The following is a 13647-nucleotide window of genomic DNA, read 5'->3' as shown; positions in this document are numbered from 1 at the left end:
TGAAAGGTTTACAGGCAGGTGATAAATGGTAAGAGACTTGTGAGTTCAAAAATTCACGTTTTTATGAACGGCACAACCAGTTTTCCTATATCAACAACCTGATGCTTCTGTGATTTTTTTTTTTTTTTTTTGCTAGCCCTAATGATTGCAAAACTGATATCATAACTAGAGTGAAAATAATTCACTTTGAAAAATGTTGATATGAGCAAAAGCCAAGCGTGTGGGATGACAGATGAAAGTGGTGATAAATTGTGTGGGTGCTCTTCTGTAAGAAAGTGTCTGAATCATTATTCCTTAAACAAAAAAAGCTGTTTTCTCTGTTTGCAATATTGGGGTTTATTTAAAAATTCTTGGCATGTGATTGACATCCAGTGAATAATGAAAAGCTTATTTTTGGAAGTTAACAGTCGTGACTTCACAATTACTTGGATTTCAGAGTGTTGTGAATAATTCTGCTAGATTTTTTTAATTGACATAAAGAGAAATACAACCCGGTGAACATCCTAAGTCAGTGCAATACCTGGTCAGATGAAATCTGATCCAATCTACTCAGTGCACATAAGTGGAGTAGAATTCATTCACTTTTCATCTTTTTTATTTCTTCTCTCTCAGTAATTGTTCATGGTTGGAGCATGGCTTAACAGGTAGAGGCTGTTCATCCAAGGCCAAGTATTTTAACTCAAGTTAGTCCTTACTGATCAGGAGCATAACTATAGCTATTCACAGTTTGAAGCAATTAATGCAGTAAGGACCAGTTTTTCAAAAGTATTCAGGTAGCAAAAGGTGCAAGTGATTAGCTTCCATTAATTGTTTTGCATGAAAGATCTTAAAAAAGCCTACAGAAAAGCTAGTCCATGTCTTTAGATATGTCAGTACTTTAGAGAATATCAGCCTACAGCTGATTGTTTAAATAGAATTTAATTATATCAGTTTTTGGTAGGTTGGAATTTAATTTTCTTCTTCCAAGGTGTGATGAAAAAGAATTGCCTTTTCTTTTTGATTTGAACTCAAGCTGGTTTTCAACATGTGAATTAAAGGCCAAATGAAAATATTCCTACGTGGTTTGTCATGCACAAGAGACTGAAAGCAAACACACCAGAGGAAATCTCAAACTGCCTGTCATGATAGAGGCTAAAAAGGCATTTTTATAGTCAGTGCAGAACATGGTGCTGTGATGTCTATCTGGAGTGACCCTGGGAGTTAGATGTGTTTGTGTTTTCCTTGTGTATATATAAAGCAGCACTTTGTACCTTTTCTCAGTATAAAGTTTTAGACAAAGCCATAGATGTTGTTACACTTTTATGCCGATTAATATACTCACACAAGTTTAAGCTGATGTAACATCAGATTGAATCTGAAATGGATTGAATAGTTCATGTAGAACAGAAGAGTTTAAACAGACCTGATTTAAGCATGAAAGGATATCCTATGTATTTTCAGAAGCCTCACACAGTCATTTCTACCACCAGAACACTTTGATGACACTGTGTACTGCGAAAAATGGAAAGCTTTACTAGAATACTAAACAACTTGCTACAGGGAAGATAATGGCAATGTATAAAATCGCTGCAGGAAATACTAAAGTGATCTCAGGAACTGCTGTGTGCACTTTCATAGTGCTCTTGTTTAAAGAGAGACTTGTGTCAGGGCCTGGATGGCTTGTGCATGGGTATTTGGTTGACTGATGCACTTACCTGGCCTAGAATAATGTGTCTGAATGTGTTTCTCCCATGTCCCCAGAATTTGGAAGAGGAAGAAGTATAATCTTCTTAAAGTCACTAATCTTCTCTAATGCAGAAACACAGAACTAAGCAGTCATAAATAATGCACACAAGTTCCAGCTGATGAAGTTCCACCTAATATTAGTCTTTTTCAAACCACTTCAGCTGTGTTTCCCTTGAAGGCAATCCATGTGCTCACTGAGCTGCTCAAGTCCAGAGCTGGCTCATCCTGGAGATGAGTTGGGTCAAGTGAACGAGTTACACCTTTCCCACTGCCGGCACTCACCAGGGAATGGGAGTTGCTCAGCAGCCACACAGGAGTTGGGGGAGCTGCTGGGTTTTGCTTCTAGGGTTGAGCAGGAGGTTCCCACATTCCCTGCCTCGCCTGTGTGCCAGGAGAGGAAGCAGTTGTTTCCAAGCACAGGGACCTGGGGGCTGCCACATCACTCCTCTGTGGCCAATCCTTTGGTGTCAGAGCCGTGCTAGGTTTGTATTGCTCCCTGTTGCTACAGGTAAATAGGTGTTACTTGTTCTATTGAGAGTAATGGGAGTTTTAATATATTTAGGTGTTCTCTACAAATCTTCAAAAATCATATCCAAGTGGCTGAACCATTGATTTCAGAAATGCCTTCTAATACTTTGACATCCTGCAGTTCTCTGTCATGATAGGTGTCAGAAAGATGTGCATAATCTTCATTACTAAACGAAATCTGAGGGCTCTGCTCGAACTCAGAAGTGTTTCAGGGCCCTTTTCCCAAGGTGCTGGAGGTTCTTTAAAAATGTTACGTGCCTTATTGCAGGCTTAGCAATTCACATGGCAGAATTGCAAATACAAAACCAAAAAATGCCCTGATCAGGAAGGTGAAAGAAAATTTCTTATTTCTAGGCCAGAAAAACACTTTTCCTGTTCTATTCCTTAGCTAAATTCTCTCTTCCATCTACAGTTTGCAACTAAAAGCCTGTAATATACCTACCTGCCTTTTTGGGGGGGAAGGTATATATTTGAGCCATTTCTTGCAACTTGTGCTGTTTCAGTGTGAACTGAATGTAAAGTGAACATTCTCTATGCTGTTTTTAACTGAGAGGAAGTATCACTGTGTTTGTCAGGCACATAGACATTATTGGTGCTTTGTTCCTGGTTTTATCTGCCTTCCTTATGCAACACATTTGGAAATGTGTTAAGATTTAAGTGATGGGCTAAAGCAGAAGATCATTAAAGCAGAAGCCTCACTTCTACAATGGTGAATCTGGGCGCTCTGAAATAGTAGTAGCATCATGTTTTCCAGGAGACCTTTTTTATGGATGACTATCTCATCGGTAAGGCTCTCTCAGGAGGCTTGAACAAGGTCAGCAGCATGTTTATCCCTTTCAGTCTTCTGATTTCGTAACTTGCAAGAATAAAGCTTCATTTGAATTTCCCAGGTTTCACCACATGGAATAATAATGTCTAACTCTAAAATACCTGCTGCCATGTAAAGATTTTTAGGTGAATGCAATGAAGGGAGTTGGAGACAGAAGTAGGAAATTGTAAATTACTGATTTAAGATTGGAAGGACAATGGTTCGGGTTTGGTTGTTGCCGTGTCAGAGCTGTGAACTCCCTCACCCGCCACATGGACAACTTCCTTATTTTCAGTTAGGCCATGGTGGAAATCTTTTTGATGTTTTCATTTTCGTGCAGACTCTCCTCTTCCTGCGGGGTCCAGAGCACACCAGTTGGGCTCTCATGTTGTGGATAGAGGCATGGAAGCCAAAAGTGCAGGAGCCCTGACTGTGGCTTAGCTAGCAGGTGGTTCTGTGACATCAGGTAACGTTGTCTCTTGGCTCCTCTAGCTGTACAGGATAAACTACTTGCAGAGTGCTCTATTTTATCCCCAGAGTACTTTCATCCTAAGTCCTGTGGAAATTGTAGGTTTTCAAATTATCAAAAATTACAGCCTAGGAATTACATAGACATAACAGTGTCTCTGCACAACTGTGTGTTTAGATGATCTGGGAGCATTTTATTTGGTTATTTTTGCCTGTGATCTGTTCTGTGAAACACAGTAGCATCACAAATTTATCATTACTATTCTCCAGCACCTGCCTTTGGTGAGCTGGGAGGGTATGATCCCTTGGCCACATGTGAGCACACAGAGTGGAAGGATAAGCTAAAACACTTTGTATAACTCATACATAAAGGCATTAAGGTAAAAGTTGTGCCTTGATATGATTACATAGATGAAGCCAATACAATGATAAACAGCTGTTGGCTTAATTGAAAAAATAAAAAGGAAATCAAAAGGAAATCAAAAGGCAAATGTCATGTTCATCTGGTTATACCAATGAGGAGGAGTGCCTAAGAGAATTCTATCACCAGTCCAGCATTGGAAAAGTTTTTACTTTTAATTGCTCCTGAGTAGGAGGAGAATTTCAATAAAGATACACAGGCTGAGGATTATCTTCTGAAGTTTCAGTGCAGTTCATAGGACACCCCTCAGTTTGCATTTTAGCTTGACAGGGAGTGTCTTTCTCTAGCAGATCACAGGAGCAGGTTCTCAAGTGTGCTGTGGAGCCTTTGGTCTGTGGTTTCACTAGTGCTGTGTCCCCTGTGATGTGTGGGGTGGCAGAATGAGTCAGTTTTGGGGTGGTTTCCAGACCACATACTGTATATTGCACAAACAGCAAACCAACCCTGAACAAAGCCTACCTAGAAATAATAATTAAGTAGGAATGCATTGTGTCATGTTAAAAGTGCTTTATGTTTATCTTTAAATCTAGCTGAAGGAGCATTGTCTGCATGTTGTGCTTTCGTTATATGTGCTTGAAGATAGGAATCTGGAAGAGACTGTGATTATTTACTTTCCTTTTACTATGGTAGGTCTTTCATCATGAAAGTTCTTGTTTGCCCCTAGGGAAATGGAATTTTAAGTACTTTGCCAAATCTTCCTGGAGTGGAAAGAAAATTTTGGTTTGTGCCTCTATCATTTTAATGTCTGTTCTGCTGCAGTGCATTGTCTGAATTATTATACTCTACATCTGATGATAAGGCCTTTTGAATAAACCCTTAAAGCCAGATTTTTATTAATCTATATAAATTTAATAAGAATATTTGAAAAATACATTACTGAGAATATAGAAAACAATTGTACATATGGAAATAGTTGTCAGCCAGTTGTCATAATTTTAAAGGGCTTATTATATTAACTGTACTTAGGCATCTTGGGAGAAAAGGTGTCTGTGCATGTAGAGTTGGATTTCCTGCAAAGCAGAAACCCACGTTGTCATGAAAGGTTCATTTACAATTGATTGTGCAGTCTGTTCTGAATCATGACTGAAAAGTAGTATGAAGTAGGAGTGTGTGACACTGGTGTCAGTTTTGTCACAAGCTGTTGCCACTGGAACTGCTGCATTTCTGTTTTGGTGGAAAGCAAACAAGCTGGAGAAGTCTGATTTAGATAATGCTACTGGAAAGGACATAATCATACTAAGGGGAATGGTTTCTAAAGGCAGGGATGGCAAGCACTGTAACACAGCATGTGCTTCCCTTAGATGCCTGGGCAAAAACATTTATCCAGCATTGTGCCTTGGGGCAGCTGTGAGCTAGAGTGGGGTCACTCCAAACTGCCTGTGTCACTACCCTGGTAAAGTAGAGAGCCTTGAGGAACATCAGTAACATCCACGTCAGAGATAAGCGTTCGCAAGTTGCGTCTGGACTGTAAACAAAGCTTTGGGTAAGCCCAGTGAGCACTTTCACCTGTTGTTGTGTGTGTGCAGTGGCACAGAAAGGCAGCGCTGGGTGAAATGTGGCAGGATCTTAAGGGCCTTACAGGCTCTATCTGTGTCTCATAAGCTTCTTTGCCAGACAGAGTGATCTGTGCAGCTTTCCAGCCTGACCAGGATTTGGGATCAAGAGCTGTGCATCTCTAATTCTGGCTGGACTGAGCTGGTTTGGCACAGCCACCTCGAGTGGCTTTGTGTCTTCATCGTTAATCCATAACATAGAACAGCTGCCTGTGAAGGACCGAGTTGATTTTAGTTTCATTTCCTTTTCATTTTAAATGACATTAGAAGTAGTTTCAAGAGCTGAAAATCCATTTTTTTCCTTTGCCACTGAAATTCATTATTTCTAAATATTTCTCAATGGGAAAATCTTACACTAGATTTGACATGTGTGGTCCTGCAGGTGGTTATGTGCTTGAATATTCTGCATTGGTATATGACAAAGGTTTGAGGGGATGTTGTTTGCTCAAGTCCTGATCATTGTAAATCATGTCTCAGTTATGCCTCTGTGAGAATGAAGAGTAAAGTCAGGAGGTGATACTGCTGTGAGTAGTATCCCCCTGCACCTGGGGATTGTCCTGGCACATGAAGTAAAAGAGATCAGACTTTCAGGAGCCAAGATCTGAGTTTTGGGCTGATGCAACATCATTTGTTCTAACAAAAACTTTACACTTGATTTCAGCCAGTTCTCATTAGTGAACTGGAGGCTGAAACAACTGAATTTCCTGCAGGTGGCTTAACTGTTCTTCAAGTTTCAGTGTTGCTTTTCATTCTAACTGGCATAAATGTGGAAAGAGTTCAGGTGGTGCAAATGGCTGCAGGTTCTGTTTCCCACTTGCTTGATCGAGGATGAATCTGTCGTCTGCTTTGACATGGTGAGATCTTTAACTTGAGAAATAAAGTGCAATTTCTAAACCTGAAACTTCTGAGCTAACCAGCAACAGAAGTGAGAGGAAACTCGAAGTTGCTTCCCAAGTGCAGAAAATCACGTTGAGCTGTGCCAGCAAAGACCTATGTATAAGTGCAGCTTAAGCTTCCTAAGTTCATCTACCTGCATCGTTTTGAAGTGCAACTCAGCTGTCAAAGAGGGAATGGCAAGCCACTGGAAGTGGTCACCTTTCCAGCTGGCACAGTGCTCCAGGAGAGGCTATGGATGCATCTGTCCCTTGGGAGACAGGCTTACAAAATGTTTGAGGCTTTGACAAACTCACATGCAAAGAACGTTGCCTTAGACGTAGAGCAAGATTACTCATCTGAGGAAGTAACTGGAAAAGTGGTTCTGCACATAGTACTCTGGGTGGGTTTTTGTTAATGGGTCTGGTTGGTTCAGCTGGAAGGAATTCATCCTTGTGAGGGTGAATAGGATTTCATTCTGCAGTACAGAAGGTGCTATCCAGAATTGTAAAGGGAATAAAACAGAGCATCTATTTGCTACTTATTTCAGTAACAGCAGAAACATTAATAATGCATTCACCTTACAGAAAACATAGAACTTTATTTTCCTCCTTCTGTGTGTGTCTGAAGGTCTTCAGGCCATAGCCTTTTGGCTCTCTCAGGGCCCAGGGCTGTGTGCATGTCTCTCTGCTGTATGTGCTTGCCAGAGCTAAATGCTGCACTGTTATGCCAATTTGCATAGAGTGCAAGGACTTTGATCTTGACAAAACGCGTATTTTGCAGAACAATATTAACTCGAGATCGATTAAAACTTGCATAAACAAAGGTGGTTGTTTGTACTGGCAAACTTGTCTTGCTACTTCTCATTCTCTCCCCACCCCTTTGCTTCCCCCTCACCCATCCACTGCTGATGTCATTGCTGCAGCTAGAAAGATCTTTGCTGCTTTCAGATTCTGTCACCTGCATAACAAAGCAGCGATCGAGTTGTATCATTTTGCGCCTTCAGAAGTGTTAACAGATGTGCCTGTTCTTGAAAGCCACAGCGTGAGAGAAAAGCTAAACTAGCTGTAGAAGCTGCAGAAGCTAAGGGAGACTAAATGTAGATAGTAGGGGGGGGAAAAAGGCTGAATTTTTTGTTATCTTAAAGCTTCTTAAATTGCAAACTGGGTTTTATGTTCCAAAGCTATTTGGACTCTGCGGTAAGTTTGGAAGGAAGCTTGGTTTGCATGCTGTGTGCTGATAGAGCTGTAGTATTGGAAACACATAACCACCGTGTGTGTCACGCTGGTGCTTAACTTCCACTGATGCGTTCATGCTCAGTGCTTGCTGCAGGGCAGAGTTGTGCTCAAAATCTCACATAGCAAAGGTGTGACTTCAGAAGCCACTTTCAGTTACATCAAGACAGTTGTGAGCTTTAGGTTGCACATTAAGAAAAACGTCTTCCCCAGGAGAGCAGTGGAGCAGGTTAGCAGAGAGGTGTGCAATCTTCACCCCGGGAGGTTTCCAGGTCAGCCCCGATGTAGCATTGTAATTGCCCCCTTTGAGGGGGTGGGTTGGACTGGATGACCTTTGGAGAGAGATCTCTTCCAACTGCCACTTCAGTGAGTCTAAAAAATGCTACCAATGTGTTTCTTCAGGATCATCTTGTGAAAATAAACTTTCCTTGGAGTGTCTGTTTTGTTGGGATGCTGAAACAATAGGTGAATTCAGTCATGTGTCAAATAGTGGGTCAAGTACATTTTCACTCTGTCAGGATGAAGGATCGAATGTTTTTTCATTGGGACTGGCTGTACTGTAACCTGCAAATGAATAACCTTCAGCAGTCCTGAAATTCCATACATATCTGACAGGGATTGGCAGAGTTTAGGGTAGTCATTTGGGCTCTTTTCAGCCAGAATAGCGAAGCAACACTGTGAGCACAGATAACATGAAATGTTTTGAAGGTAAGACTGACACACAGATATTAGTTGGTCATATGTTCAACAGTACAGACTTCTCCAAGTGATTTACCCATTAAAAATAGTGAATAGAAAAGTTGGAGGTATTGCAGTGTAAACCACGGGATGATTTGGCACTCTTTGCTTTTTCTTTGCATTAGTCATGTTTTGAAGGATTTGCAAAATGCTGTTGGTTGTTCTGAGTAGGCTGAGAAGCTTTCTGTGGGCTTCCCAGCATATCACGGTATTCATTTAAGCTTGAGGTCAGAAATAATGTTGTCTCTCCCTTTTTTAGCCATTCCGCAGCAGATCTGTTACATTAAGTGTTACAGCTCTGCCTGCAAGTGAGTAAAGCCCTGTCAATCAGAGCTGTCAGTCAAAGTCCAAAACGTCTGCCCTACCCTTCTCCATGGGAAAAGAAATCTCAGCAGGAGGCTGAAGAATGAAAAGTATAATGCGAAGGTTTTCTATGTGGCAGCTTGGGAAGAAGTGCTGGTTTTGCCACATTTTTGTTGTATTTCTTTGGTGCCCATTCATGGGCACTACAGGAGTAATTTCCATATGTAAGGGAAGGGCACTAAGTTCCAGGAGGATACATCCTCCATGGGCTTTAAGGAGCTGTTTTCACCCTTCCTGGGTAAGATGAAATAGGGGAAACCTAAATGTACAAACCTCAGCCAAAGCTATTTCACTCTGAAGTCGCAGAGAACTGTGTTGCTTTGATTGCTGCGTGTTTAAGATAAGGTTTTGCTCTGATTCTCTAGTTTTATCTGTAGTAATTAAACTGAATTCTGGAAAAGAATTTCCTCAATTCCAGAGCATTTTCCAGCGATAGCTTCCCTGCAGCTGAGGTGGGGACAAAAATCTAACTTGCAGCTTAATATTGAAATTTAAAGCATAAAATGATACAGCAGAGTACAGTGACCTCTGAATTCATAGTTGCATGTTTTGCATGTGCTTACACACCAAGTACCTTCAGAAATGTACAGGAGTGCATTTATAGTATCTACTGTAGTGCATAACAGAGAACTGAACTCCAGTTACTCCTAAGACGTGCTGGTTGTAAAAAATAAAGCTACATTTTACCTCCAGTTTCACCACACTGTTTAAACCAAGAAACCTTTCTTCTTCCAAAATGTTCCTTATTAGAAAATCCAAAGCTTTCACAATAGACTTTGATCTTTACTGTAAAACGTGAAAGGAGGAGGAAAGCTTTCACACCGAAATGCTAATAATGTTCCCTTTGTTAGTGCCTTTGTATTGCATATTAAGTGCATCAGCCTATCAGTCCAAGGTCTGCAGCTTTGTAGACATCCACATTCCCATAATCCAGTCATCTCTGGACTGTGGGGTGGACTGTTCTTTTTTTCAGCTGGGGAAGAATGCTGTTTGTCCTGTGTGAAGTGTGTGCCCTAAGCATGGGTGGGTCACTGTTAAACTAAAAGCACCTATGTGGTAGGTGCACTGTCCATGTACCATTTCTACATTGTAAAATGGGTTTATTGTCTGAGCAGTGTTTACTCCTTAAATGCCTAATGATTACACGATTGGGTTTTTATGTTGTGGTGTGATTAAGTGAATGCTTGGGTTGTATTCCTGTCTCTTCACTCTCTCCAGGAGAAAAAAAAAAAATTAAATCCAATTTACTAGGCAAGACCTGTATCTTTTAGGCAGGGGGAAAAACCCCAAACAACCCCCCAAAACACACAAACCCAAGCAAATCTTTCCCAGCAAATTCTGCTGGACTTGTGCATTTTTATCCTCCTTTGGAACACACTGTGGCAGGGTCAATAGGCCTATGTGCAATTTTGAATTATATGCGAGTTGCTGAATTCTAGACTTTCTAGATTTATTTCTTTTTAAAATCTGCTTATTTTTATTTATACTTTCTCAGTCCATTCAGCAGTTAGATGTCACTGCAGTGAGCTCCTGGGCATTCTGCCAAGGCTTCACTATTGTCAGGATGCTGCATAAAGTACAAAGAAAAATGCTGGTCCATGTTTCCTTGTAAAATTTTAGAAACAGGGTACAGGCTCAGAAGTGAGGCCTCCCTTGTTAAAATAAGATGCCAACAGGACTGACTCTCACTTTCTGTGACTCTGTACAGGTGGTTAGAATGTGCAGCTCACTTTGACATTCAGAAACTGTAAATGTCCATGAGTTGATAAGCAAATCTGAGCTAGAGCTGTTGGCTTTTGGCAGCCAGAGCGTCTGTGTTTAGGACTGTAAACCTGTGTAACAGTGTAACTGTTCAGATAAGTGAAGATAAGCCTGTTCTGAAGAACAAAAGCTGAACAAAAATGGTTTACATTTTAGCAGCTCACCATTATTGCCTCTTCCAACTGTGTTTGGTAGAGCCGTGTCCCAGTGCACTACACTGTGTGGTTTCCACAAATGTTCACATCCTTCTTGAAAACAAATCATTTTGTGTATTTTGCTAAGTTGCTTTTATATCACAAATTGACATTCATTTGGTTCAAACACAGTAAGATTTAGGAGCTTATGGGGGAGGGAACTTAGTATTATTTTTGCCATAGAATATGCTGTGGTCAAGTTTATTGATTGAGGACATGATTTTTCTGTTTCCCTCCCCAAATACAGATTCTCACTTGCAGCTCTGCCTTGAGGTGGAGTGTGTGCCACATTCCTCCTTGTGCTGCTGCTTCTTTCAGTGTGTTTTGCTCTGTGCAGGGCACTACAAAGAACAAAGCAGTGTAGCTGCAGTGTTTTTCCCTTACGTTTTGGAGAAGATGCTTGTAAATGAGCCTGAATGGAGATTGTTATGCTTTGCTACGAGTTGAATGGAAATCTGTGTCAGTGCCAGGCAAGATTATTTCCTATTGTAAGGTACAGACTTTTTGCAAGGGAGTTTGAGAACAGCTATGCTGTGCCTGCTCAGAGAACACATAGGATTTAAGCCTCTGACACTATATGACATAAAATCAAAAGTGATTTTGTTTTTCCTGTAGGAAAATGAAATCTGGAAAAAAGGTATTTAAACTGATTTGTTTGCTGTTCTCATGTAATTGCTTCTTTTTACTAATTTCCTCTCTCTTTTGCTGCCTAGTTTGTGCTGAAGCTTTCAATCCAGATGAAGAGGAAGAAGATACAGAGCCAAGGGTAAGAATGAGGGAATTGTTCATTCATGGTTCTCTCTACAGACTGGCAGGCAGATGTCTATATGTTGCCTTTTCTACCACTTGTGCTTTTGTGCTGTTGGTACAGTGACACTGCCAAGGTGACATTGCTCTGAAATTTGGGGCCACTTTGTCTCGTGCACTTTGTTAGTTGCTACAGCTTTAGTATAATTGTACTTCAAAGGACTCTAGAGCTATGCTTAAGTCTAACATCTTTAAAATTTTGAATACTTTACTTTCTTAATTATCTTAAAAGGCTTGTTGAGGCAATTCCTAGAGCATCGATGCTGTTGAGAAGAATTAGTTAAGCTTTACCACAGCTGTTTCTTCATGGGTGCTTAAAATTCCTCACATGCTTTTGACTGCCTTTCTTGTCAAAGCAGTTCTGCCTGGGTAGGAGAAATACTCGGTTGAAATATTTTAAGTCTGTGGCCACCTGTTGTTCTCTTGTTTTCTGAAAGTTGGGAATTTATAGGAATTGCAAATCCAGATACTGTAATTGTATTTCTTTAGAGATTGTTTTATGTGAGCAAATCATGTAGCCTTCTGGTGAGGAGCAGTGTTTTCTCTCTGGACTTGTGGTGTTCCTTTCCAGACTCCATCACAAGGATGCTTACACTTCTGCAATGAAGTCTAAGTCTAATTGAGTTTCTCTTAAAAAAGAAGATGCTTCATAAATAATTTTTATAATGCTATAAGAAGAAGAAAGAGTCTGAGTGTGATCATCCAGTTGTTTGTAAATGTGGATACATTGGTTCTATAAAAAGTCTTCATTTTCTTGACTGTTGGTTCAGTATTCAATTTTCTTTTAAAACAAGGATCTGAGATCTGCTCAGCTTTGGACAGTGAATTTTTAGAAACACCTATTGATGTAACTTGTTTTTGGAATCCTTGTTATTCCAGAAATAAGAAATGTAACTGTGGCGAATGTCAGGTAATTAGTATTTTTAGTCCCAACAAGCACATATACCAACACTGTTATGATGCAGTGAGTATTGATTCCTTGAACCTGATGAGATGCTGATAATTGGAAAGTAACAAAATATGTCAAGCAGCAAAGCTTTTATTTAAGTAGTTTTGTTGGAAAAGAAGATACTTGTGTAACTTATTAGATGGGCTGAGACTCATATCTCATAAACTGCCTCTATGCCAACAAGAAGTGTATTGGGACTACTACAGCCAGAGTTTAGAGAGAAAACTGTTCATTTTTCCTTTGTTTCAAACACTTAAGCCTTGGCTGTGGCTGTTGGAAGGGAAGGGAAAGGAAAAGGCATCTTCTTTATTGTCTTCCCTGACTATTATTTTGCAGGTGTTAATTGTCAGCATAATATTTTTCTTATGTCTCTTTCATTTTGTATGTTTATATAAATACTGTTTATGCAAACACCAAAAAAGAACCTTGTACTTTGGCACTTAAATTGGGTTCTGCTTTTTCAGTCTAATCATATTTCTTTGTTGTCATGACAGTTCTGTTTGACTTTGTTTTAAAAGGTAGTTCATCCAAAGACTGATGAGCAGCGATGCAGACTGCAGGAGGCATGTAAAGATATCCTGCTCTTCAAAAACTTAGACCAGGTAATAGCACTTGGAAGAAATGTTAACTGGAGTTGATTACATGTACAGTTAATGTCATGATCTAACAGTCCAGGCACAGGTTTGAAGACCAGAAAACAGGATGCTGTTGAAAAGACAGGGAGTGTTTCAATGTGGTGCTGCCTACATATGCTGCAGGGATTATTCCCATCTTCAGGAGTGCAGTAAATATTTCAAGTGTATCCAGCAGCATAAAGAGTTGCTTGCGTGTTCGTGCAGTATATTTTTAGAAACTCAGCTGTGATCTACATCTTCAACTCTGAACATCTGGTCATGGAAAATGCAGAGAAAGTATATTGTTAATGGGCTTGGGAATAGCAAGAATGGTAAAGCAGGTCAGCATCGAGGCAAGGCATTTATATAGCATCATCTCTCTTGGCTTTCACAGCTTCCCTGGCTGTGCTGCCTACAAGAAAAGAAACTTAAGTTGTGGCTCATCAGGGAAGCCCAGCTGGAGCCTGCTGGGCAGGCCTGCATTATCCCATTGTCTGTGCAGCTCCCCATCTGTACCTGTCTCATCTCGTTGGGGCTGCAGACACAGCCTATCTAGGGAAATAACTCTGTATAGAGTCTTGGGCAGTACAGTCCTGATTGTGACTGGGGC

The 13647-nt window shown here is 40.4% G+C and overlaps 1 protein-coding gene across 1 annotated transcript in view; it reads left to right on the top strand.

Annotated features, from left to right (window-relative positions):
• The window catches only part of PRKAR2A (protein kinase, cAMP-dependent, regulatory, type II, alpha), a gene marked incomplete at its 5' end in the record, with an annotated part of 34387 nt that overhangs the window by 6370 nt on the left and 14370 nt on the right, over positions 1–13647 (top strand). Inside the window, 2 exons of the mRNA XM_009082708.1 lie at positions 11381–11433; positions 12942–13025. Of these exons, the coding sequence (XP_009080956.1) occupies positions 11381–11433; positions 12942–13025 (137 nt within the window). The remainder of the gene's footprint in view (positions 1–11380; positions 11434–12941; positions 13026–13647) is intronic.

The sequence above is a fragment of the Acanthisitta chloris genome, unplaced genomic scaffold (genome assembly GCF_000695815.1).
Source record: "Acanthisitta chloris isolate BGI_N310 unplaced genomic scaffold, ASM69581v1 scaffold30309, whole genome shotgun sequence".
In the NCBI taxonomy this organism is placed as follows: domain Eukaryota; kingdom Metazoa; phylum Chordata; class Aves; order Passeriformes; family Acanthisittidae; genus Acanthisitta; species Acanthisitta chloris.
Note: the sequence above shows the minus strand (reverse complement) of the source record. Positions and strands in the feature narration are given on the sequence as shown.